This window comes from Platalea leucorodia (genome assembly GCF_965183815.1).
Source record: "Platalea leucorodia genome assembly, chromosome: 3".
NCBI classification, from domain to species: domain Eukaryota; kingdom Metazoa; phylum Chordata; class Aves; order Pelecaniformes; family Threskiornithidae; genus Platalea; species Platalea leucorodia.
The window spans coordinates 59,063,632-59,090,073 of NC_138825.1; the positions used below are offsets into that span (position 1 = coordinate 59,063,632).

Below are 26,442 nucleotides of genomic sequence, written 5' to 3' on the forward strand. Positions count from 1 at the left end.
ATATTCCCTGGTTTTTTTTTTGGTTTTTTTGGTTTTTTTGTCTTCTCTTCTTCTTCCCTTTCACATGCTCCCAGGGCTCCGAGTAGGCAATGAAATCCTGAGCATAAATGGAGAGGCTGTGTCTGATCTTGACCTCAGGCAGATGGAGTTATTGTTTTCAGAGAGAAGCGTAATGCTCACTCTGAGAATGAACCATTACGGGACCCAGCAACACTTATGTGCGTCCTGGTCAGATGGCGACATTTCCAGGGACCCAAAGAGTTTGTTGCCGCCTCCAAACCAGTCACAGCTCCTGGAAGAGTTTCTAGATAACTTCAAAAAGAACACAGCAAATGGTAAGAGGCTGACAATAATTCCATTACTTTCACCTCACTTCCAATATCACTGGTTTTTTAAAAAATCAATTATGTTTAAAATTCTGTGCTTGCCTCGGTGAGAAACCCAAGTACAAATTATTTAAGTTCTGTTTATGCTCCATATCTGTCTGTTATTTTATTAGTTTCTAGAAAGTAGAAATGGAACAGAATATGATCATTTCTGCAGGCAAATGGTATTCTTGTAACCTGCTCGGCTGCTCCATCCAGTATTATCAAGCACTTTCTTAACTGTTCTGTGTCATCGCGGGTACCTCCAATGTATCCATTTCCCAGGCATCAGTGTTTGGAATGACGTGATGGCTTTCAGAGGCAGAAGTATTGTTCTGTGTTTACCATGCTTTACATATGGTTAAGTACCGCATACATTAAGGGTACCTTAAATACAATAATCATCATCACCTCAGAAAGGACTCATTTAGCTGTGCTCACACCCAATGATATTATCGTGTTCCCATTGGATACAGCTGCTCACTGTGTAGAAGAAAGCCTATGAAAAAGAGCTTCCATAGGGATTGTTTTGCTACTACCCGCTCATATTTCTTACTCAATGTAATACCATTGTATTAAGCATCAAATGGAGGACATATCCTAACAGTGCTGTGTCAGGGTGAGATCCTGATGGGTTTCCATATGAGGAGCACCAGGCAAGAAAGGTGCCAAAAGCTTGTGTGGTAAGGACTGCTCCTGGATGGCACCCCAGCCCCAAGGAAAGTGCCGGTGCTCACTGCTGGGTTGCCTTTTCAGCTGGCAATAGGAGGTGGCACGTAGAGGGGCACTGCCACGCCTTTCCCTTTCCCTTCCCTCAGCTGATCTTACTTCACATGAGAAATACATCTTGTGATACCAGAATACTTGTAAATGCCCATCTGAAATAGAAAGTACGTGGGGATTTGTTCCCCTTCCTTCCCACGCCTTGACTATTTTTCAAACAAGATAGAAGCAAACTTAATTCTAGTTTCTTGAGTGTAAAAGGTGCAGTTTCCTCGCTGCACCTCTGGGGGATGCTAGTAAAATTCTGCAGGAAAGCTAGCCAGGGTGCACTGCTGTGCGAGGAGAGCAGCAAAAGGTACGAAAAGGGATCTCTGATTTTTGTATATAATTATGGTGGCAAATGTTTTCTGATTGGAATTTTTTTTCGTAATTAAAAATGGGAGAAAAAAAAAATCACATAGGAGAAGTTGTTAGAATGGATTTAATTATAAAGCAATTTTATTAGGTCATCTTCTGAAATTAAAAGAAATCTGAGTACAAGATTTGTGATACAGTAAGTAGCATCTCTCTCAGGGGCCTTATTTCAATTTAAAATGCCATTAAATTAACTAGTGGCACATAAAAGTTAGTGTCATAAAACAAAAATTATGATAGAGCTAATTAATTACATAATTATACCAGGGCTATCATTCAGCGTGTTGGCTTGATATCATAGGCCAGCATCACCTGGAGTATTCAGTATAATAAATGTATGTGTCTGTTCACTAGATTCCTCATTCCTCCAGGATAAATTTGCAACCTGTGCAAATATTCCATTATAGTAGCAAATTACTGGAGTATGTATTGTCCTCTAAGCACTAGTGGATAAAGGGGCATAGTATATTTGCTTTTCTGCTTAAAAGCAGCTAAGGAAGATTTATTTTGTTCTGAAAGGGAACAAATAGTTCTAAATTAAGCTTCATGAGAAGGACTTTCATGTTTTTTGAATTCAGTGCTTAGTGTCTGATCACCTGATCGGGTTCAAATGGAAACAGAAGAAAATGGCATTACTTTGAATTAATAGATAATCATAAATGGTTTAACTGTTCTATGTCCTGTTACGCACTCGGGAATTGAATAAGAATTTAGATAAGAAGAGGGGATATTTAATGATTTGAGCAGGGTTTTGGAGGCCAAAGACTGTTACATTCACATCCAATGTTTAATACTGTTCTATCCCCTTTGGTAGAGAGCCTGTTCTTCCAAGGCAGCGCCTTTGAAAGTCAGTTAGTGCCAGTGGAGGGGGACCTCTTTCAAAAATCAAGCACAATTTGGCTCAGGGTACATACCTGGAGTTAAAAACCTTAATGTTTGTGCTGTCACCTCCCTGTTTTTAAAAATTAACTTCGTCTATTTATCTTTCTAGAGTACTATGAGGATTAAGGAGGTAAAATTAACAAAGTGCTTGGAAAATGGAAATTTTCAGCACTGAGTCACGCAGTAATACCCTGCCTGGTGCTTGGTGACAACCACAGGGTGAAAGCAAAGCAGAATTTACTTTAAATCACTGGCTTCGTATAACTTGGGTGGCAATAGTTTGTCCACATTTGTTTACAGTTTTGTAACTGCTTAGTATAACTCTGATGAGTGCCTTTTCCTACGTATTCTGCTGTGTTGAGGATACCCAATTATACCTCGTGGCAAACTTTGGCAGCCTTTACTGTACAGAAGGGAAGTGATTGACTTTCTCCAAAGCCACTAACTCTGCCACTCCTAAAAATCATTCCCAGGGAATTTTCTGTGAGAGTGATTCATTTTCTCCAAGAGGTCGCTATACCCTTGTAGCTGTATTTTGGACCTGCTGTGGTCGTATCATTTGATCTCCCACATGGCAACGCTATGTGCTTGCTGCTTAGCTGCTTGGCTAGTAATAAGCTTATCCTGGAAAAGAAATGAAATGAAATACTTTTAAAAAATGCATTCATAAATGTGGAAAACCAAATAACAGAGCAACTAAATTTGCTCCAAGCTCCAGTGCTAAGGAAATTAAACAAATATTTGTGTAGAATTAAAAAATGAGGGAATTGGACTGGGATTCTTACAACTGGGGAAGGAAAAAAGGCCTCATTTTAAGATGGCATGGATATTTGAGGAATAAACAACAGAGAAGGCACAAGAATTGAAAACTGTATATTTAGGGCAAACCCGTGTGGGTTACTGCTATATCTATAGAGTGCTGAGGCAGGAGGTAGAAGCGTTAGTAGGTGTGAAAACCCATTGCAGTACGTGAGTTGCTGTCAGAGTTGAGCAATATTTTTTTTTCTTCCAGCAAGTGGGTTTTTGCCAAAAAAGCTGTCATTTCTTGTTAGCTGACACTGTTGAAATCAACCCTAATTTGTAAGTAGATCTCTGTGATTAAAAGAGGGGAAAAAAAAAAAAAAAGAAAGAAAAATAAAAAGTGGGGGATGGCAGTTTGGATATGCTTTAACAAGTTTCCATGAAGAAACACGTTCATCTGGGAGGGCTAGAGAGCTAAATGAGAAAGAAACCATTAAAAAAAAGAAAATAAAAAAAATAAAGGTGGACATACTATTCCTTCGCTCCCTGTTGTACTCCTCATCTTTGGGGTAGGGCACTTACCTTCTGTGCCGGGTCTGGGTTCCTGTCTGGCCCATCTTTCTAGAGGTGTGGTCCCAGGAGCGGTGAAGAAGGCTTGGGTGCTGCTGACAAGGAGGAGGCTTGCTCCTCCTCCTCCCCTGCACCACCCTAACCCTCCCTTCCAGCCCCATAGCACTCGGCCCGCCCCTGTGCCAGCAGCCGCACTTGCTGGAGCCCTTGATGAAGCTAATTAAGGAGAAAACTTTATTCCCCCCGCCCCTGCAAACTCAGTGAGTTGAACCGGCGGGTGCAGAGGTCTGACAAGGGCCGGAGCCAGGTAAGCAGGAGGAGGAGGAGCGGGGAGCAGGCAGGTGCCGGGGCAGAGCTGGTTGCAAGGAGAGTTAGTTATTGTCAGAGGCAGCAAGCTCTCCTTCAGCCAGCCTTCCCACAGGGCACCTCTGTGGCTTTTGCCCTCTGCTTTCCCACCTCTCACACTGATGCCCGGGCAGCAGCGTGGTCTGGGACGTGCCAGTTTGAGTCAGTCCTGATGAAGCTATTTCACGTTGTGTAAGGCGCGGCTGGAGTCAGAGGGAGAGAGAGAGAGTCAGGCTTCGTGCTGTTTGACAAGTAGCTGGGATGTGTGCTGGAGAGGAGCAATGACATTTCAGCTCCTGATCTGCTAAACACTGAGATGTTTTTGCAAAATGTAACTGTTTCAAGAGGAGGATCGGTGGTTTGAACCCTCACGTGGGAAGTGGCTCTTCTGTTTCCCAAGACATGAGCCGCTTCTGATTTTAATCATAGTAAGCATGCATAGAAGCAAAGCACATTAGTCGGCCACAAGTTTAATTTTGGTATGACTAAATTCTTTTTTAAAATGTGGTTGTAATAATTGGTTTGGACTCAATTCTAAGGTACTTTCTGTTTCAAATACGCTTTGCTAGGTGGTTTAGATGCCTCTGTAAAGCATAATTGCAACTCACAGCTTCTCCAGAAAACTTTGCTCCATTCAGCTTCGTCACATACCATTGAGTTGAGGGAGGAAAAGGGAGACAGAGGTTGGCTCTGCAGCCAGCTGGCTGTATGCATCTTGCTGCGCACGCCTCTCTGGGTAGCACCCTCTGCATCCTCTTCCAGCTCCAGCCTGAATATCAGAAAGACCTGTGTGTCCCTCTTAAGAAAAGAGATAAAGTCAGGAGGACATGAAACTAAGGTGGTCTGTAGCCTCCAGCCGCTGGGGGCTGTGCCTGGAGCACTGGCTCGGATACTCTGCTTGTTGCTGTTTGCCTATAGTTTTTAAAGCATTTTGTAAGCATCTTTTGATGTAATGTTCAAAGTGGTTTGTAAACAAAAGTAAAACTGAAACTTAACTGAGAAACATTTCTAAAATAACTTCTAGTTCTTCCCAAATCAGGTCCTGTATGTTTGCCTAGCCTCTGTTTCGACATTTAAATTCTCTTCATCATGCTGTAGGGCATGGCCTTCATTGTTCTGCGCCTGTGAAGAATCAAAGAAATTTATTTTTATTCTTTCACAGGAAACTCTTTTGAGCTCAGAAGGGGTGAATATTGCTTCTTAGCTTCCTAAGTCCTAAGGGCACCCACAGTCCTCTTAGATGTGGGCCCCGATCTGTGTTAGTTGTGCAGGTCTGCACACATCACTCCCTCCGGCCTGGTGGATCTAATACCAGATATCTGGTGGTTTTGCATGGTGTGAGGCAATGCACTAGAAAAGCAGTGCCTCTTTTTAACATAGACATGTAGTTGTCTATGCAGCATGACTGCTTATCTGCCTGAAGACTGATGACTCTGCTGGGTTTTCTTTTTTTTTACTCATTACCCAATTTACTTCAGCAAGAAGCCACATAGATGTGATAGGACATGCAGTGGCTGTTCATCAAAGCAAGCTCAGAGGTGAGGTGTGTGTTTACAGTAGTCTTGGACAGCCATGGTAGGTTGGCTCCTGCTCCAGCTGTTTGTGTGCCGTTAATGCAAGTGTCTCTGTCCTTTGTTCTTGTGAATCACTACAAAAAGACTAGGTCTGGCCTGGGACTATACCTGGGACTGTAGCAGAGTAGAGGTTAATTCAAAGAAAGCATTTGTCTCCTCAGAAGCTGGATCCGTAGGAGCACTCGTTGCCTACTACATGTTTTGCAATACAGAGTGTTTCCCAAGAGTGGTGGTTTAATGAGCTCTTGCTGGCACTTGACAAACTGTCCTGTTGCCTTCCTGCTAGATGTGTATGCTGCAAATTAAAAGATTGTTTATGCTGTAAAATGGGGCAGCTTTAAATGCTCTTCGTTGTGCTTTTCTACTGAAAGAGCGTTCTGTTCTGCTTTGCTAAATGCTGCTATGATTTAATCCCTGTGAAGTCAGTGGGCCAAATTGTTTTTTCCTGGTGTAAACTCCATTAAACCCTGTGGAGCTGCACCTTCCGGCTCAGTGAAAATATGTAGGCATAAATCATGACCTTGCCCATCCTACTGAATTCTGTAGAGTGACAATATGGACAGCAAGGAGATTTATTGATAATGATAAAGTTAGAGACATCCACATATAGACCAGTGCCTTAGACATAATTTAAAACACATCAAACAGCAGATGTTCTGTGTTTCACAGAGGTAAGGTAGGTTGAGTAATTATAAAAGCTAACTGTCTTAAGCTAGCCACAAATTCTTGCTAAACTATTAAGTAACTTCTTTTTTTCCCCCCTTTTGCTTTCTGTTTTCATTACTTCTGTGCCTATAAATCTGAGATGGAGAAGAAAATGTATCACTAAGGTGGTACACTTGGTACCTGGGCAGGGCCAGCTCCATTTGTTTTCCACCTCTCCTGCGTGCAGTTGACCTCTGAGAATGGCCAAAGCCATCCCACAGGAGCAATCCCGCAGTAGCAGCAGAAACCAGGAGAGGAGCCACTGACAGCATCCCTGCATGTCCAGCAGCCCCAGCCTGGAAGACCTAATGGCAGGAGCGGGCTGCAGCCTTTGCTGACACTTGTAGAGGATGGTGGCCACCCAACATGGGCTCTGCAATGTGTTCCTCCTCCGTACTGCAGCCACACATCTCCAGTTGTTGAACTGGAGTAGAAGGGTGATGCACCAGCTACAGCTAACAGTGGCCTCCAGTGAGACTGCATCTAAGAAGGCATTTGATGTGAACTTAGGAAACGAATGTATTTAGGTAACAACTTGAGAAGCCAGTGTGAAGCATTAAGCTTAAAACTGAAAAGCCTGAACAGTTGTCTGACTGACAGATACTTGGACAGAGAAAGTTTAGAAAGTTAAATAACCCTATAAAAACGTACCATTGACGTGCAGGGGCTAATCAGGCATTGCTACAGAAGTGCAGGCAGCTATTTCCTATTATGTTGCTAATTTGTATCTCCTATTGATTACTGAATTAGCAAATGAGTCAAATTACTTTGCTTCCCGATGAACAGTTATCCGACAAAGGAACTCCCAAGGGATCTAAAGGACTCTGCTCCAGCTTGAAAATGGACATTTCTGCAGATATTTAGAAAAAAAGAAAAGAGAGTATAAAGCAGCCTACAGAAAGTCACACTTGCAGAAGTAGGTGGCTGACTGGAGCTAAGCCACTGTTCAGCATGTGGCCCAACATGTCTTAAGCAAGCTGTACAATACAAGAATATTTGCATGAGCATACTGGCTTTTTCTAAACATGAAAATGTGGAGTGTTTAAAGAAGAAGCGTCATTTTCCTCACTGAAGGATGAGAACAAAGGAGAGAGACTTGTCCTGCTTGAGCATTTCAGACCCTGGCCAGAAGTATGAGTTTCTCTTTGTCTAGGCAGTATCAGATCTGCAAAAAGAAGCAGCCTGGTTGCATTGTCCTTTAGGAAGAATGTAGAGCACCTTCTGATGTTTCATAGTTTGCTTTCTGAAGCCAAAACACATGGATGAGAGGGGCCATGAAGGAAACCTTCTTGTCTGGCCTGTGATTGCATGTCTTGTTTGGTAACAATTAGTCTTGTCAGTGACAGGCAACTATTAATTCTGTGTTTAAGAACCCTATCTAGGAAGACTGATGTTATGACAGCTGTATGCTAATTTTATTTCCAGATCTAACATCTTGAATGAATTCCTGAATGAAGTTTCTAGCTATGCCAAAGAGTCAGTTGTTACAGCCTTGAAGCTAAGCTGAGAACGTACCTTCCAGACAGTCCCAAAATAGGTTACAAAATGCCTGGGACGACAACAAGTGATAAAAGCCAAAATATGTTCAGAGATTAAAAAATTCCTGAATTGTTAAAATCCAGTGCATTTTATTTGTTTTTCTCTAACATGTTTAGTTTTAGTTTTCTAGAAACTGAAGTTACTTGTATTAGTAGACTCAAGTCATGTTAATTTAGCAATGAGAATTTGAGCTAGTTAGCTAGTTAGTTAGTTAGAATTTGACCTATCTGAAGTTAGGTCAAAGGCTTTCAGAAGAACGTGAAATTTTTCTGGGCAAAAAGAGGAAGGGGTTTTGGAATTGATAATAAATTTAGTATTTCACTATCTTTTTAACTGCTGGTTAAAGCAGCATGAAAGCTGTAAACCACTGTACAGTTAATAAACACAGTTAGTGCCCGCAAACTGTTTTGAATTTATTCCAGCCTTGGAGTGTGAATGCTTAAGTAGTAATACGTGCCTGTGAGTACCAGCTGTGGGGGAACAACTGAACTGGCACTGTGCAATAGTTAAAAACTTACATAAATTCCTGTTAAAATTACTGAATTGAGCTAACAGGAACACTCCCATAATTCTGGAAGACTTAATTGGAGATTAATAAGAATCTGCACTTAGGGTCCATGGTACCTCAGTTGTTTGCCCAGATTCATAGAGAACCCCAATGAAGATGAAAGGTGAATCAAATTGCTTTTGCTTTCAGCTTGAAGTGGTGGAGGATATGATGTGTTTCAATGGATATTTCTCATCTGTGGCTGCAACCTACCTGCCTTCTCTTAGATCTGTTTCCTTAGTGCAGAAGCTACAGCTTTTGGTCTAGGAATCAAATGTGGCTGTAAAAACTCCTCATGAATAGCTCAGACTGTAGCAGCCGTTTCTCATATGTCAAGGCTTGTACTGGAAGGACATGAGTGCAAAAAAAATTATTTATTTATTTATTTATTTATTTGCTGCTGTGACATGCAAAGGAAGCAGATCAACAGCTTGAGGTAAAGTAGGACTTTTCAGTGCACTTTTCCTAGGTAGAAGTTAGCTCTCCACATGTCACTTGAGCTGGACCATTCTTGTGTTATGGGCTCTGAATTTTTTTCAGCTTACTTATCACCAAATTTATAATCAACCTTCTCTGGCCAAAGAGGGTTTAGAGGAAAAAAACTGCTTTTGTATGAAGGCCTTAAAGAACTGTATGCCTCCAAACACCTCCTGATGTTTCCAGACATGGGCCTTCATGATGGAAACCCTGGAGCAACTGCAGTGTCCTCTTGTGTCACAGCTTTACTAAAGCTACTTAGCTTTATCCCCACACCTCATCTTCTAGACCCTTCTCACTTTTACTAGCAATTTCTCCAGTGCGAATGGATGTTGTGGGACAGTTAATGCATCTTCCATGGGAGTTTGTCTTCTCCTCCCAGAACTCTCTTGCTTTTCTCCTTCCTGAATGCAGTTAATGTACTCTTTGCAACCTAGACAGAAATTTAAAGGGCCGCAGAGATTGCATGGGCTCTGTCCTGGATGCCAGCTGCTGGGTGCCTCTTCCATGCTGATCCCAGGGGATAACATGAGCCAAAGAACTGAAAGGTCTGATCCTCACATAAGCAAGACATACGAGTTATTCATAACTGAACTAGTGAACCCAGAACCCTTCATATCTCTCTGATGAAACTTGGATTCCTTCTTTAACAGAGATTGTGAGAACGTCTCTTGAAAGCCATTCAATAAATTCCTTTGGATCAACTGTTACTTTTTGAAAGTCTTGAAGTCTTTCAGAAGGGAAAAGGATACAGAAGGAAATGTTTACATACCTATATTTTAACTTCATTACAAAAGAGTAAATATACTGTTGAAAACCTGAGATATATTTAGTTATATCGAACCAAAAGAAATAAGCACATGCATGCTACCTGCCAGGCTGAACCGTTTAACTGAAGTTATGAGTACTAGTCTCCAAGGGACCATTTTTAGAGTTCACCACACTGATATTTCTCTTCTCCAGGCAATGCTGGAATGCTTCACCTACCACTCCCTGTTTTTCAGTAAGTCTGAAGGCATTAAGACCACCAAGGCTTTGTACCTTTCTGAGAGTTGGCTCAGACTTTAGTATTATTTGCACCAGGGATTTTGGAAATATTTGTTATCTTCTCTTGGAAGCTTACTTTTCTCTTGATAGTAGCATTGGCTAGAAGAATGTGGGAACTGCAAGCTTATCATAATTAACTGATCAGTCTGGAGAATTCACACAACAATGAAAAATGCAGCTTTCCATACACCTGGCTTAACTTTATTACCCAAATGTAATATCTCATTTCCATCTAAACCATGCACCCGTGTTATGGAAACTCCCTGTAATGGGGAGAGGGAGAATACTGTACATGCTGAAGATTGGCTGTGTTGTGTTTTATTGGCAGTTTCTAGAGCATTTGGGAATCAGTGAAAATATTGAATACATTCTTTCCTAGTGGATAGACTGGACCTGCTATAATTCCTTATAATTACAGATCCCAATTTTTTTTCAAGCTGAAATTCATATTAGTATTCTCCAAAATAAGTTGATGCCCACTTTATTGCTGTTTTGTGACATCTATCTGAAATCACTGGACAATACCGGTGTTTAAAAATGCTGACAATTGCTCTGATCTGAGATCAGGGTATCTGTCTTTTACAGACTAGACTAACCCCATCACAATTGCTTGAAGCTCTGTATATGTGTGTTGCTGTGTCTGAAGTGACTAACTACTGCGGATTAAAAACTGCAGCAGAGAGGATGGGAAATGAGAGCCCCAATTCCCTCTCAAGTGCCAGGGAACTACAAACAGGAGAAAGATCAGTTTGTAGCAGAGTAACCACTGGAGTTAATAATGAACATCGGAGCTGGAATCGGCAAGCGACTGGGGTGTAGGACAACTGTCGGGGCTTCTTCACCAATGTGCACGCATGATACAAGTGTTCTCTTAGTCATAAACACTCTCTGCCAGGATCTTTACATACCAGCACTGATGAAACTTAAAGTATTTCTTGGGCTTTACTGAACAGACAGAGGCTTCTGGCCATCTATTTGCCTGTGCAGCTGTATTTAGGCATCAGTGCAATATTTGCGCTACGTTGGTGACAGAGGAACCTAGGATGGGAAAGAATTTCTAGACTCAGTGAGTCCAGTCCTCTGCTAGTCCAGGCTTTCAACAACCCTACTGATACATTTATCAAATTCCATTTTAAAATAGAATAGACTGTTTGCATTCTTTGCTCCCAGGTAAGCCTGTTCCAGAAATTCGTTCATGTGATGGTTGAAAGCCCATCTTCTAATTGCCAGCATAGACATATTCCTGGCCAATGTTATAACTGATCATTATCTGCTGGCCTTGACCATTACTTAAGTAGCTCTAGCTCACAACTACGCGTTGTTAACCCTTTCTCCACACTGCTACGCTTCACTTCCTTTCATGTTCCAACTAATGAGTCACAGCTTATAGAAGAAATTGTTCTTACTGGTCACTGAAACTTTATTCTATGTGATTTCATTCTGGGACTGTGGCTCCATCTTCAAGGTCATCTTGCATCTCCTTTATGCATCTCCAGTCATACTCTTAATTAATGCTGTGTATTAACTTTGAATGATTAGGGTATTTAATCAGAGTACTTCCTATTGTACTTTTTTTGCTGAGACAAAGAATTGAAAATGTAACAAGTAAAATTGGTCCCCAAACCCACCTCAGACCAAATCTACCATTAGCCTCTCTCAGGCCTAGAAGTTCATTCAGACCAATCTATTGTTATCTTACCTGCTAGCCAGTTCTGCCTTGTTTTAATTCCTATCCTTTTCATTGTAGCTAATAATTTCCCTTAGGATATTATAAAGGTTTCTTTTTTCTTTTTTTTTTTTTTAACTAAGTTTCCAGAAGGTTGGATTTATCCTGTGTTCTTTGTCTTTAAAAACATCTTTTATCAAAGGCAGATGTCAGGTTCGTTTGACACAGTCTGTTTACCCATACTGTATGTATATAATTTTCCATTTATCTCCACATTTTAAATTTTTCTTTCCTTGAATTGATTGTGAAAGCCTTAGGTTACTATGTAGGTCACAGATCTGTAGTTTCCTACATTAGATTTCCCCAACATACTCATTCCTTCTTTAAACATAGCTATTGCTTGTTATTCACCAGCTGCATAGCATCATCCTCTTTTCCCCATCATCAGTTGAATCATTTATTAAAACCCTTGCTCTTGTGTTTCAATTTCATATGCCAGGTTTTAAATGTTGAGACCTAAAGAAAGATTAATCCTCTGGCTGAGTTGCAGGAGTGCAACTCGGTTTGCACCCACCTCGGACATGGTCATTTTCTAGTCATTAATTGCTATCCTGCCTCAGTCTTCCCTGTTGAGGACAGACAGATTTGAGCCTGGGTCAGTGGAGTCCTATGGGACTAGCTTTACCATGAGCTTTAGAGTCTGAATCTATTTGCTCTAGTGAATGTTTAGTGATACTGTAAGTAGATGAAGTGGAGTTGGGGGTACCAGGAAAGACTCACAGCTACTAGCTGTTAATCAAGCATCTTACCTTAGCTGAGACAGACCCAGGTTCAGTTTCCTCGCCTGAATCTGACAGAGCAGGAGACTTCATCTTTCTCTCTCCTACATCATGGATGAATATCCTGGTGTCAGGCTACTTCTTTTTGCTCTGCGGTGTTGCTTTCTCAGCATTTTGGCAAAAATAAAGTAGCATAAGGTAAAATGACGTAGTTTCATTCTGATACAAAGCAAACCATTTTTGCAATCTCAGAGATACTGCAGAATGGAAACCCGATTTTCCGTATTGGTGTAGTCACTATATTTTTACCGAGGTCAGAACTGCCTGTGGCTGTCAGAGTGCTTCTTTACTTGCTGAGGGTAGTTATCAAGTGATGCACAGAACTGCTGCTCCTGCTAGATCTGAAAATGATGCCCTGCAGTGGTCTTAGTTTGTCTTGGAATGAGAGACTGAGTACATTTAATTTTGCTGTGTTGTCTTCTCGTGTAGAGCTAGAAGGAATTTTTTTGTTCAATTTATTGTTGTCAGTAGAGTGGCAGGTGGAAACACACCCTCTTGCTGTAGTTTGAAAAAGGGGGTGGTTACACCACCTACATAGTGCTTGACATTTGATAACACTTGACATGCTTGAGATGATTATTTGACATTTTTTGAAATTGGTGAGAAAAATCTAAAACAGAACAACTTCTGAAGTATTATGAAAAAAAGAATTATAAAAGAAACAGGATCCTCAGTTCCTACTTTCTCCTCAGGGTAATTTTGCCTTTGCAGTGAGTGGCTGAAGTGGTAAGAGCAGCGCTGACTAGAAAGTAATTAAGGCTTCTTCGTTAATTAAACAGAAAAAAAGAGATAAGTGACATTTGCATTTGTCGATGGCTTCTTTATGGTAAATGAATTGCCGGATGGTTGATGTTGATGTTTTCCAGTTGATTTCCTTTGGTTTCTTGGCTGTGATTGTAGCACAGATTATTATTGTCTCACACATCTGCTAGAGGATGTGTTTCCATTGTACCTCACCGCTCACAAACATGTGAATAACTTCCATATTGACCACTTGTATGTGTATCACCACAGTGACGTGGGAAGAGACGTTCCTGTAGGCGTACAGAGCTCTTGGATATGCAGTATGTGTTTGTTTTTCTCACCGACTGTCCCATCTGTGTGCTCTGTTCTCCTTTTAATTGAATGATGAGTAGTGAGGAGCATGACTTAGGAAGTATGCTTTCTTTCAGTTTTTAGAGGTTACATTATAATTTCTCTTGAATGATTGTGAGTCACGTATCTGCCTGAAAGCAAGACACAACATTGCAGGAGTAATGGCATTCTTCTTTGGTGATGCTGTTGGTACCTGAAGGTGCTGAGCAGGTTATTAGTACTTGGTCGTTCATTGCTAGAAGCCAAGCAAAAAGTTTGGTATGGATTTTATATGACGTAGTTAAGCTTTTCACATAATGGCATTTTTTCCCCTGTGGTTTTCTGAGAACGTTAGCATTTATATCAGGTTGCTACTCTTCTTTTTTGCAACAAGCTGACTGTATTGGGTTTGCGTGGCAAGATTTTGGTAGCGGGGAGCTACAGGGGTGGCTTCTGTGAGAAGGTGCAAGAAGCTTCCCCCACATCCAACAGAGCCAATGCCAGCCGGCTCCAAGACGGACCCACCGCTGGCCAAGGCCAAGCCCATCAGTGACAGCGGTAGCGCCTCTGGGATAACATATTTAAGAAGGGGGGAAAAAAATACCCAACAACCTGTGCAACTGCAGCTGGAGAGAGGAGTGAGAATTTGTGAGAGGACCAACTCTGCAGACACCAAGGTCAGTGAAGAAGGAGGGGGAGGAGGTGCTCCAGGCACTGGAACAAAGATTTCCCTGCAGCCCATGGTGAAGACCACGGCGAGGCAGGCTGTCCCTCTGAAGCCCATGGAGGTTAATGGTGGGGCAGATCTCCACCTGCAGCCTATGGAGGACTCCAAGCCGGAGCAGGTGGATGCCCGAAGGAGGCTGTGACCCCGTGGGAAGCCTGCGCTGGAGCAGGCTCCTGGCAGGACCTGTGGAGAGAGGAGCCCAGGCTGGAGCAGGTTTGCTGGCAGGGCTTGTGACCCTGCGGGGGACCCTGGAGCAGTCTGTTCCTGAAGGACTGCACCCTGTGGAAGGGACCCACGCTGGAGCAGTTCATGGAGAACTGCAGCCCATGGGAAGGACTCCCGTTGGAGAAGTTCATGGAGGACTGTCTGCTGTGGGAGGGACCCCACGCTGGAGCGGGGGAAGAGTGTGAGGAGTCCTCCCCATGAAGAGGAAGGAGCGGCAGAGACAACGTGTGATGAACTGACTGCGACCCCCATTCCCTGTCCCCCTGTGCTGCTGTGGGGAGGAGGTAGAGAAATAGGGGGTGATGTTGAGCCCAGGAAGAAGGGAGTGGTGCAGGAAAGGTGTTTTAAGATTTAGTTATATTTCTCATTACCCTACTCTGATTTGATTGGTAATAAATTAAACTAATTTCCCCAAGTCGAGTCTGTTTTGCCTGTGACAGTAATTGGTGAATGATCTCTCCCTGTGCTTATCTTGACCCATGAGTCTTTCGTTGTATTTTCTCTCCTCTGTCCAGTTGAGAAGGGGGGTGATAGAGCGGCTTTGGCGGGCACCTGACATCCAGCCAGGGTCAACCCACCACACTAACTTCGTATTTTAGTGTCTGGAGACACTCCTGTTTGCTAGATCAGAAGAAGCTATCTGCTTAAGAGGTTCCTGTCCTCCCCAAATGGAAGTCATATGCATTTCAACTCACCATGCATGAGCATGTGTGTGTGAACAGGACAGAGAGGTTCTGTAGTAGAGAAAAATTATGTTAAAAGATTTAAACCAGGTTTTGTTTAACCCAATATTATCACTCCCTTTTTCCTTCCAGACAGGTTTGTCACAAGTATGTCAATAGAATAAATCAAATGTACTACTGCAATGGAGCTGTATAGGCAGACTTAGTCATGGTGTCATGGTATACTCACCATTACTATGCTGGAAAGCCTCTCAAGCAATGTTTCCAGCAAAGCAGTGCATGTTTTTTTTTAACTAGTCAGTAATGTAATTGTAGTAAGGTAAGTAACATTAGGGATAGTTTTTTTAAAAATGATAATATTAATTAAAAAAAATTGCCAGGAAGTGCTGATTTGACCTCTCATTTGGATCATTTTTAGTCTCCTTGCATACTTTTCTGTGCTCATTCCCAGCAAAGATCCAGAACATTATATACTGGAATGATTTTGTACTTGCACAGCTGTAGCATTTCTCTTAATTCTGTGCATACTCTTTAGAGTTTTATTGCTAGTTTTGCCTGAAAGAATAGTGGTTACCCAGCCTGTAGGATAACAGTTTTACATTACTACTTTTGAACAACTTTGTTAATATGAATCCCATTGTAGAGCTAAATCCAGTTCTGGATGTTTAAATAAAACACATTTTGTATGGTTTGGCTTGTTACTCCCCTTCCATTTAGTACTAGAACTAGAGAGAATTTCAGTATTAGACTTGCTGCTGTATTTATGTCCTTAGGCTTTGCATTTGAAATTACCTGTTCTCTAAGGTAATACTCATTTTCTTTGCCCTTTGATTTGTTTTGGTTTTTCTTTTTTTTTTTTTAGCTATGCAGCTGACGTTGATGCTTCTATGCTCTTTGGGAATAGTTTGATGGTTTGTAGGAGCAGATCCAAAGGAAGTCTGCTTCCACAGTAAAAGAAGGAAAGGGAGACAGGATATGGATGCTAAACTGATCAACAAGCCATACGTGCTTCCTTCCTTCCCTCCCGCTGTTCGTTTGGCATACAACGTGCAGTAGGATGTCCTTTTTCACCCTGGATCCTTTCCGTGTAGCTTTTTTTAGTTTTTACTATTTAAAATAACATTTACTGTTGCTTACTCTGCCTACTATCAGCAACACATTCTGCCAATAGCAAATGCTGTAAAAATGGGCAAGACTATATAGACCTACCTCTGGCAATCCTATAGACTATAAAGGAAAAGCAAAGATTAGGATGAAGGGAGGAAAAGACAGATCATCTGGACAAAGTGATATAATATTCTGTTTGCCTACTTTGGGTGTTGTTATCCTGATTTCTTCTGTTCATGTTGCCTGCTGATTGTTTTACCTTATTTTCCTCTTCCTACATTTATGTTTTCTCTTCATTGCTTGCGTAAGTTAGTTTTACTTCCTGTTTTGTAAAGGAGAAATATGCTTAATGGTCATTTTGTAAAATCAGGGAAAGGGCATAGGTTTTTTTCTCATTAGATAGCTACCTGAGATCAAACTCTAGATCCTTTCTGCCACTGCAACATCTGTCTCAGGTGCATGTTGTTTGGAGGTATGGGGGAGAAGTGCATTAAAACCCAGAAGGCAAGTAAAAAGAGCACAACTGGGAAACAATTGGAAATAATATCCTTGGCATCGCCTCACCCCCAAGAAAATGTTATTTAAGTTTTAGGGGTTGGCTTACCTTTTGTATATCCAGGAGTTGACAGTGGTGGAAGTCAATAGGCATTCACGTGTACCCACATAGAGAAGAGAGACTCAAAATTACTTTAGAAGTCCAGAGGGCAGGAGAAAATTATTCAGACTCGGTGGAAGAAGAATGGTAAAAGCATAATAAAATAAATAGACAAAGCAGACTCCTTGTTAAGTTCTTAAAGAAGATGGGTGCCTGTTTGTTAGAGTTGTATAAAATATATTTTTTCTGGAAAGGTGATAACTCCTGGGATATTGCATCTTATTTAGGCTTCGAGATACCAGAAGCCACACCTGACTCCGGGAGGAAAACGTAAAAAAGCTTGAGGGGAGAAAAGTGATGGGACCTTGGTTCTACAAGGATAGGGAAATGACAGAGTAGTCAAGTCTTTGGCATCTGTGTGGAAAGTGTCAGCCTCGATGCTAAGCTTGGCATAGGCACCTTGATAACATATGGAAAAATAAAGTATCAAGATGACGTTGTGCTAAGTTATTTGCATCTTTCTCTCTGGCTTTCCTGTGGAGTCTGTCTGCCATGTTTTGTCTTCCCAGGAAGGCTCTTCATGGGTTATAAGGTGCTCTTTTGGGCCTAAAATTCCCATTTCCTTCCCTGCTTCAGGCCATGTTTGTCAGTTCTTGTTGAGAGGAACTGGTCCTGCTCTGCAGGGACAGGACAACAGCAACACCCAGGCAGAGGTATACTGTTGTCCTTCACAATTTCATTATTGCTAGCTCTCATGATTTTACTGTAAGATGAGTGATATTTGTTTTAATTACCACCTCATTTGCTGGAGTCAGTGATTAAATGAGAATCTCAGCTTTCACTTAAAAATAAATCTCCAGCATTTGTAGGTGTTGAGAAAGAGTTTGAAAATGTGGTAATGTGGTGTGAATTATACCCTAGAGGCTTAAAGGCTCGGAAACAAAGCAGCAAATTAAAAAAACCCTTCATTTTATTACTATTTTATCATCTGAGGTTGCTAAAAATCCTCATTATTTTTTGGTGGTCGCTTTATGACTTTCAGCTACTCGGATTGATAATACCGCAGATCAAAAATCACTTCTTCACTTCTAAGAGTTTTAATTAGAATTTCCATGTAAACGTCTCTGCAGATTTTAAGCAGCCAATTGAGGAAATGTAAAGAGAAAAAACATCGTTTTTATATGGATGTTCAGCGTTGTTGGATAGATCTTGAGTTTACACATAAATGTTATTGAAAGCTATAGTCTGTCAATAAGTAGAGCAGGGCAGTGCCTCCTCTGGTTTTTGCATTGTGCCAGCTACTATGTACATGGATTCCAAACTTAGTAAAATTGGTAAACTATGAGTAACAAGAAGGGATTGTGTCCGTATTATGAACGGTGGTGTTTGTTCCAAGGCAAAATTCTCTTTTCTTCTTAAATCTTTAAGGGATTCAGGACTAAGTCGTGTTGAACAATAGTGTGCTCATCCAAGGAGAACTACTGAGTGCATTTAATTATCCTCACTGGTTGTCTCAGCAAAGAGTGTGCTGATTATAGATAATGCTACCTTCGAAAGCACACTGTTAGCAAGAGCATTAGGTTTATTTTAGTAGATCAAATATGCGTGTTGCTTCAGAGGGTCTTAGATGTCCAGCTGCTGTTTTGAAAGCGGTTTCCAGGCATAGTTGCTCCTTGCTTTGACCTCTTGTGTTATTTTCTGGGGGGTGGGGAGGATCACAGATTTTGTATTCCTTCTCTCCCCCTATAGTAATTCTACTAGACACTGAAAGTATTTGCAGATAAAAGCAAATACTTTTCCTGTTCCTGTCCTATAACCCTCTAATTTATTTGTTTTCTTTTTTAATGCAGATTTTAGTAATGTGCCTGATGTCACATCCAGCTTGAAAAGGAGCAGTACTGATGGCACTCTGGACGAAGTGCCACACAGGGAGAAGACTGATCCACCTTTCAGGGTAAGAACATGCTTGACATGACATAACAATCCTTATGAACAAAAAGATAGTGTTGTAGTGTTAATGCTCTGCATTTTGTGGGAAAGAATTTAATGTATGGCACTAATTTGGAAAAATTTTTATGCATATTAGCTGTATATAGTGTTTTATTATCTTGAGGTCACCCTGACAGGTCAGCATCTACGGCACAGCTGCTGCATCTCCGAAAGCAGTGTGATGGGGGCAAATGGCAAACAGGCAGAGACTTGTCAAATTAATCTTTCTGTGTTGCTTGAACCCAATTCTGCAGAGAACAGTAAAGCTGCTACAGCTTTCTAACTGATTTAGTTTGGTTCATGTTTTCTTCTTGCTGATACTTCTAGGGCTTGTTAAGATTGCAGTGACCATAGCAACACTCGCTTAACGTCAATAGTTTTAGACTGGACTGCAGGCTTTGAGAGGTGCAGTGTTTGAGGGCCAGTGATTCCCACTCTCTAATTTGGAGAAACTTTATGTGTCTGCAGTTACTGTTTGACTTCAGCTGGAGTAATGGATGCTCAGGCCTTCCCTCAGTCAGGACTTTGGAGGCTGAGGCAGGGACCCCCAGAATTAGTATGCACCTTCGAAGGCATTGGTCTTCGAAGAGCAATTTTTTGTCCATTTTGCTCTGAGTCAGTCAAATTGCAACCTGTGTCCAACTTAAGTGCATATTGTTTTGAAACCCCCAGCTGCTACCATGGGTAGTGTTTTCATGTTGGTGGCAGTGATTTTACTAGGCATTGCCATTCTGACAACACAAATGTTTTTGTTGCTTCTGTTGATGAGTTGGTTGTATCTCCAAGCAAATTTGTGATAACACGTGCGTTACACTCCTGCATAACAGAAATGAAGTTAGAGTTTTTATTGTTCTGGAATATATTACTGTCTTGTACTAGGTTGTACGAAAAATTGGTAGAGATAAGGCAGAAGATAAAAACTCAGAAGACCAGAAGAGGGAAGATACATTGTGCCTCTAGCCATACCTACTGAGAGGAGCTGATCCTCTCTTACTTTTGGAATTACTTTGTAATCTACTTCAGTCTAATATAGGTGACTTTATGCAGTTTCCCTAGAGAGTAAGGAGAAGCTTGGCGATTGTGTGTCTTTAGCCCATCTCCTGCTGCACAGGGGATTCCCACAGAGATAATCTATATCCTGTGTAACACATTGCTTGCAGTCCCAAAAAGTCTTTGCAACCAGACAAGAATAAACTGGATTTTTCTCCCCCTAGGACACATTGTTCCTTTGGAAGGGGTAATGTGGATTTCTCTGGTGTCCTGGATAAGGGCTTCTGCAGTGTTTTATGGGCAGGGATCTTTGCGGGAGCACAGCAGAGATGACCCCAAGGCTTAGGATGCCTCGGTGGCTGGCTGCACCAGCAGGCTAGTGCTTGGCCAGGTTTCCCCGGACACCTCAGGGTGCCCTGCTCACCCAGGGTACGTGCTGCCCGCCACGCGCTGTGCAGACATACATGACTGAGCTCCTGTCCTGCTGGAAGGGAGGAGATTCTGGGGCATCAGCTTTGCTTTACCAGAAAAACAAAGCCGATCCTAATCACTTGTGTCAAATGCACCAGATGACAGAGTTCGGGAGGATTTAAATACAGAGAGAACAGTTCATGTATGCTAGTTGTTGCTCTGATCGCACTAAATTTGCTCCAATGCTCTAAATTACGTGCTGCAATTAAAGCTCAAAAAAGAGGGGAAAACAGACAGGTCTTCTCCCTGCCTTCTCTCCAGCCTCAAATCTGTCACGTCTAGCAGTATTAATGGCTTGTGCACAATTCGCTGAAGTAACTGCCCATGCCATATTGCAGTTCAATTCTTGGGTTGGCATGCAGGTCTACTAGTGTCATTTTTAAAATTATCTGAAGCTGTCCTAGTTTTGTAGGTATAAGGGGAGAAAATGGCTTGGCAATCAGAGGCAGTCTGACTTGAACTGCAGCTGTAAACGAGTCTGTGACAGCTCTACAATTTCTGCAAATGGTTTGTAAATGATTGCTGTCTTTCTGTTGGAGGGTGCCTATTACTGTCAGAGCTTTTTGTCTGACCCTTTTGATTTCTCCAATAGATGTAGAATGAAAAAAAACCCAAACCTCACAGTAAATTTAGGTAGTGTATATTGTATGTGCTGTTGTGATTGGGTATAAAAGGAATTAAAATGATTTCTGTTTTTATAGCTGTGATTTGGGACTGCTTGCCAGATGAACAATAGCTATTGCTAATAAAAGCTAGTTCGAGGAAATTGTGCAGCCTCAAAAGGCATAGCATCTGGATTTGGGTTTGTTTTTTTTTTTTCCCCTTTGCCTTCTGTTTCCTGCATGTGCTAACTTGACCCACGCCTGTGGGAGAGCAGTAGTGCAGGCACCTCAGCATTAGGCGATGCTGCAGAAATATGGGGGAGAGGAGATCTGTAAGCACAGCTCTGTGGAGAAGACGTTGGCGGCGCTAAGAGGTTCTGAGCACAGCCTGGAACAACAGGCAGCTTGGGATTATTTCAGGGGAGAGACAGCTAGAGATGCTCACTTCCCAGCTGACAGCAACTGTAGATGTAATTTCTTGGCTCTGAGGGAGCGGACTCCTTTGAAGTTTGGTTGATTTTTGTCCCGTAAGTAAATAAAAAACAGTCTTAAAGCTTTGGATTTAGTGGTTGCATGTCTGATTTCTAGATTTTGTGTTTCTCGTTTGGAGCATTTTTGTTTGTTTGTTTGTTTGTCACTATAATTTTCTTCATCTCGTACCGAGCTAAGGTTAAGCATCATCTTAACTGAAAGTACAGTGAGGCATTTCACAAGTGCCCTGTAATCTCAAAGGAATGAGTCTTTTGTTGCATGTGTACTACATTCAAATATGAATTCGTTCATTCATTCATTCATTTTTTGTAGTCCGAGAAATGAATGAATTTAGAATAGTTGTATGTTTGTCTTTCATCTGAGGGCTAACAAATGAATTAGAAGGGCAATAGAGGTTTGTTTCATTCCAGAAGTGGAAGCTGTTCCTTAAGTTATAAAATATTATTAAAAGCACACGGACATCAAGAACCATCCATTCCAGATGCTCATTAGTTTTGTCAGCTCTGTATTCTCTGGGATGCCCCATTGATACCTTTAACTTTATTTTCTATTTTATTTAACAAGGATAGATGTTAGACTTCTAACACATTCTGCTGCAGTACTTTTTCAAACTGTGTTAAAATACTGTTTATGTGGCAGTGGCATGTCATCCTTGCAATTGTTGGTTCTGGAGTATGCAGGCATACTGTTGACAGAAGAATACAGGACCTCAGAAAATCTGGGGATTGAGTATGCCTGCCAGTGCAATTAGGTTTAGTTCTGTTTAATCATTTTGAGAACTAATTGTCTGTGCTCCTGGTGCTCAGTTAAATCCTGGTATGTTGACAGTTGCCAAGAATCAAGCTCTCCGTACATCAAAGTAGCACGAAGCTGAATAAATAAAAAATGCAACTTTTTCTTTAGCTACTCATGATTTCTCATTGCAAACTGTATTGCTTAGAAATGTTTTCTCTAGCCCATGGTTTCTTTTGCGATGAAGTTTAGTAGTCTGTTACTAACTTGCTTATCTTTACTTTGTATTTTCAATATCTTAAAAATAACCTTTTATGAAAGACGAACATAGCTAAAAGGTGAAATTTTACCATATAAGTAGCTACTATTCTAAGGTCTCTTGTGAGACTGCTGTGATCTGACTTTTGGTTGCTCTGAATCCTTTGAGTATCATCAGAGATAAGTATTTCTGAAATCATATTAAATTTTAACAGATGGAAAGAAGGAACCTCATATAAATGCATGTGTGAGAGGGGGAAGATGTATTTTCACTTTAAATATTTTACAGATCATAAGAAAAAACCTTAGAGTAAACTCTGTGCAAATATTTCACAAAACTTCATTATATTCTCAGCTGTATCTTAGAGTTCTTTAAGAAACTTAAGAAACCCAGTAAAAATAGTTAGTGTGATGCTTTGTAATCACGGTAAAAATAGTCAGTGAATGCAGAATGGTTTTATGCTGGCATCTTCAAAAATTAACATTGCAGATGCAGAAACGGAAGCTACTGTGATGAGAAACTTTGAATGTTAACAAGAATACTGGTTGGATTTTGTAATGCTTTTAAAGCGGTGGTATATTTCTTTCAAACAATGAAGTAAAATTGATTCTGGGAATAAGTTGGGTATGGAGACTTACAGAAATTGCCTTTGCTTTGCTGTTGACTCTTAAAATAGTCAATCTACTCTCAGAATGGGTTGTTGATCTGCATCAGTATGTGTATATGAGGACGAGTCTATCCCCATCTTAATAAAAAATAAATAAAAAATACTACACACTGCAGAGAGAGAAAACTAACTTTTTCCCTTGGGAATACCATTCTCAATGCAATGAACAGAAATTATGGTTAAAAATCCCTGAACACCTTTCCCTAGCATGGGCTGCTTTAGATTAGCTCAACCACTCCTCTGCTCCTGTTTGACAACCATGTTCACTTTCCCTCCGTCTGGTGAGGAAATGAAGAACTCGCAACGAGTCTGGTCAGCAGAGTGCATGGCACCTTTGGCAAACACAGACCTGCATCTCCTGCAGGATGGAGCATTTTCATCAAATGCTCTCAGCTTTTTATGAGGTGCAGGTCCGTATAATGGCCCTACTTGAAATGTCCATATTTATAGATATAGGGGAAAAAAGAAAGTAGGAAAAATACGCACTTGTGCATTTCAGAAGTCTGCTTTTGGATGGTGGGGTTCCCTATGTAATGTCAAATCATCCTTCCGGTGCTTTTGAAGCTTGTGTATTCTGTTTATTGTGATGCCAATTGTGGACAATCCTCCATTTGCCAGAGAGGAGCTTTTGCAAGTGCAGTGGGAAGTAGATGTTTCCATGAACTCTGCATGTCTGGGACCATGGTGAGAAATCTGGTTTTTGGTCTTCCTGCATACAGTCCCGCTTCTTGTGGTCAAGGAGCCAACGTGCAAACATGCCTAACTCGGATAACTGTTGAGGTTGTTCTTCGAACCCTTCTAAAGTGCGTGCGCAATTGAGCAGCTGGTTAGCATGTCAGATGGTGCCCGAGTGGTGTGAATGCAGAGACTGAGCCTGGGTCAGAAAGCAAACCCATTTTCCCACTTCTGCGTCATCCAACTACCACAACAAGCTTCCCAAAACAGTGCTTTCAACAGGTGCAAAATACATATGTCATGATTTCAAAAAGGAGATCCCTGTGTTACCTATTAGTTGATTTCACACAGCTATTTCTGTAATAAAAATCAGCGCGTGTTGTAAAGAGTTTGCTGCATGTGTGGTTTTGGCCCCTTGCATATACAGCATACCCATATACTGGAGGGATGGTTTTCATAAGTTGAAGAAATTAATATTTTGACTTCAAACTGTCTAAAACTGATTTTGAAACCACTTCATTAGAAGTAGCACTAAAGCCATCAACTTCTCATGCAGGGAGAGTAATTTAAGGGTAGAAATCCTGAGGTACAATGTGCATTCAGGTCTAGGTTCCTGAATGAAAGAGTGTGTATCCCGTTGCTAGTCTGTCTGAATGCTCAATTGTTAAAGAAAAAAGTGTGGTTTGATTTATGGGAGAGGAAGGGGGCAAGTGCAACAGTTGCCATGGACTACTAGAGGTGAAAACAGTTAGTAATCATTACTCTCATAGTCCAATCCCAGCAGAAAATTAATACAATTGTTAAATGTTTATGGATGATTTGAATGGTATTTTATATTCCAGAAGAAAGCAAGTGGATGCTGGGAATGATGTATTCCTCTGATTTGTTACCTAGAAAACATGGTAAAAGCATGTGATCTGTAGCATATGTGCTGTGGGATAGTTCAGGGCACCATTATTCAAAACACACCCAACAGCCTTCTATTGGCGCTGTCAGTAAATGAAATCCTATATATTCAGTTGTAGTGGTTCAGTTATGTATTTTGATCTGGTGATGACATTCATTCACTCTCAGAGATGAGGTAGGGATCATCAGTCTGAATGTGTGTATATAAGCAGTGGAAGATTGTCTTTTAGTGGGTAAATGTCAAGAAATGTTTATTCTTCCCCACCAAAGTTAAACAGTTTCCTAGTATGACTTCTCAGTGAGAAAGTTAATGATTTACCAAAATATACTGACTTAGAAGGAAGATTTGCAATAATATGGTGCATAAAACATAAGAACTGACAACTACAAATCGTGTTTTGATTACATTTAGGATGGTGTAGCAGTGTGCGTATGTATGTTCACGTGTATCTGGTAGATTTCAGAGCCGTATTTCTCTCCATTTGGTATAAGTGACATCCTTTCTTGCTAGTATGTGAGTGACCCCTACCCCCAAAACATCCCCAAAGAAACATGAACATTGAAATACAACTGTGGGAAATCTTAAAAAAAAAAAAAAAAAAAAAAAAAAAGTGTGTGTGGAGTAATTTTGTTAAGCAAAGACTTTAAAAATCAAAAATCTTGGAAGGCGAATGTTATTACTAATCAAGTAAACACCAACTCTTGAGCTACATTGAAAGAAAGCTAAGCAGAAATGTCCAGAAGCTCAATGGAGGTCCCTCTGGGAAAAGTGAAATAAGAGGAAGAAAAACCTACTGGTATGCCCATATGGCCCCAAACCTATTTCTTGCATGGAGGCAATTCCAGTTAAATGATGTTCATGGTGATAGCTTCTCATTAGCTCTATTTTGCATTGCCCAGACAGTTCCCATTTGCACAGCATGTCATTAATTGCAGGAGAGCTGCCTGCCTGAAGGTTTACTCAGCATCCATAGGACATTAAGGATCTTTCCTTTATTTTAATCGTGAGAACTTCTCTTCAGCAATTGATGAGATCCAAAAGCTTGGGGAGTAGTCCACAATTAACATCCTTTTTTTCTGTTCTTCATAGGAAGGGGATTACCAATGTAGTACTCTCCAAATCATGTATACTTCTCTGCAATCCAAGTGTCATTTCCTTCCAGATGTGAGGTGCATTTAGGGAGTCTTAAGAGCTAACATGGGAAAATAGCATGTTCCTCAGCAGTGGTTTTCCTTGATTCAGTTGTGCCTGGAGGGGACAGTTCTGGATCGAAAGCGTGACAGAAGCCTGTGGGGAGCTCTGCTAATTATTGTGCTTCCCTTGCAGACAGCCCAGCCTGCGGTGAGCCCAGCCAGAGTTGCTGGCTCCAGCAGTGTGGAGCCGTGGCCAGACCCCTGCTGTCGTCATGTGCCTTTTGAGAAGGATATCAGTGATATAAGTGAAATTGTAGCCTGTTAGAAGTCTGTAAGAATTTTGCGAATTAATTTAGGTTTCAGTATTTTATTCCATCCCTCAGAGAAGGCACCAAAACTGATGGACTAGGTTACAGAAGGCTTGCTGTAAACCTACCAGTAAGTGCTTGCTGCTGACCCCAGTCCTGGATTTCACTTTGTTGCCTTGATCCTGCAATTCTTTAAATGCAGCAGAGCCACCCTACGGATGACCCAAAATTCAAATACAACGGTTGCCTGTCTTGGCTAACATAGTCAGGAGCCTAGAAACCATAAAGCTTAAAATGTGAAAGGTGCTATATCTATAGTGAACCTGCACCCAGACATTAGGTCAAGCTCTGGATGGAGACCTGTGTGCATAG

At 41.2% G+C, this 26,442-nt stretch overlaps 1 protein-coding gene across 5 annotated transcripts in view; it reads left to right on the forward strand.

Annotated features, from left to right (window-relative positions):
- TIAM2 (TIAM Rac1 associated GEF 2) overlaps nt 1–26,442 on the forward strand; it is a 175,703-nt gene that overhangs the window by 125,728 nt on the left and 23,533 nt on the right. For 3 of the 5 annotated variants that reach the window (XM_082306988.1, XM_082306987.1, XM_082306989.1), the window contains 2 exons: nt 75–335; nt 18,696–18,799. In XM_082306988.1, the coding sequence (XP_082163114.1) occupies nt 75–335; nt 18,696–18,799 (365 nt within the window). Of the gene's footprint in view, nt 1–74; nt 336–3,899; nt 4,003–6,797; nt 6,847–18,695; nt 18,800–26,442 lie in introns of those variants that run through there. The other 2 variants (XM_082306991.1, XM_082306990.1) reach the window with 2 other exon arrangements.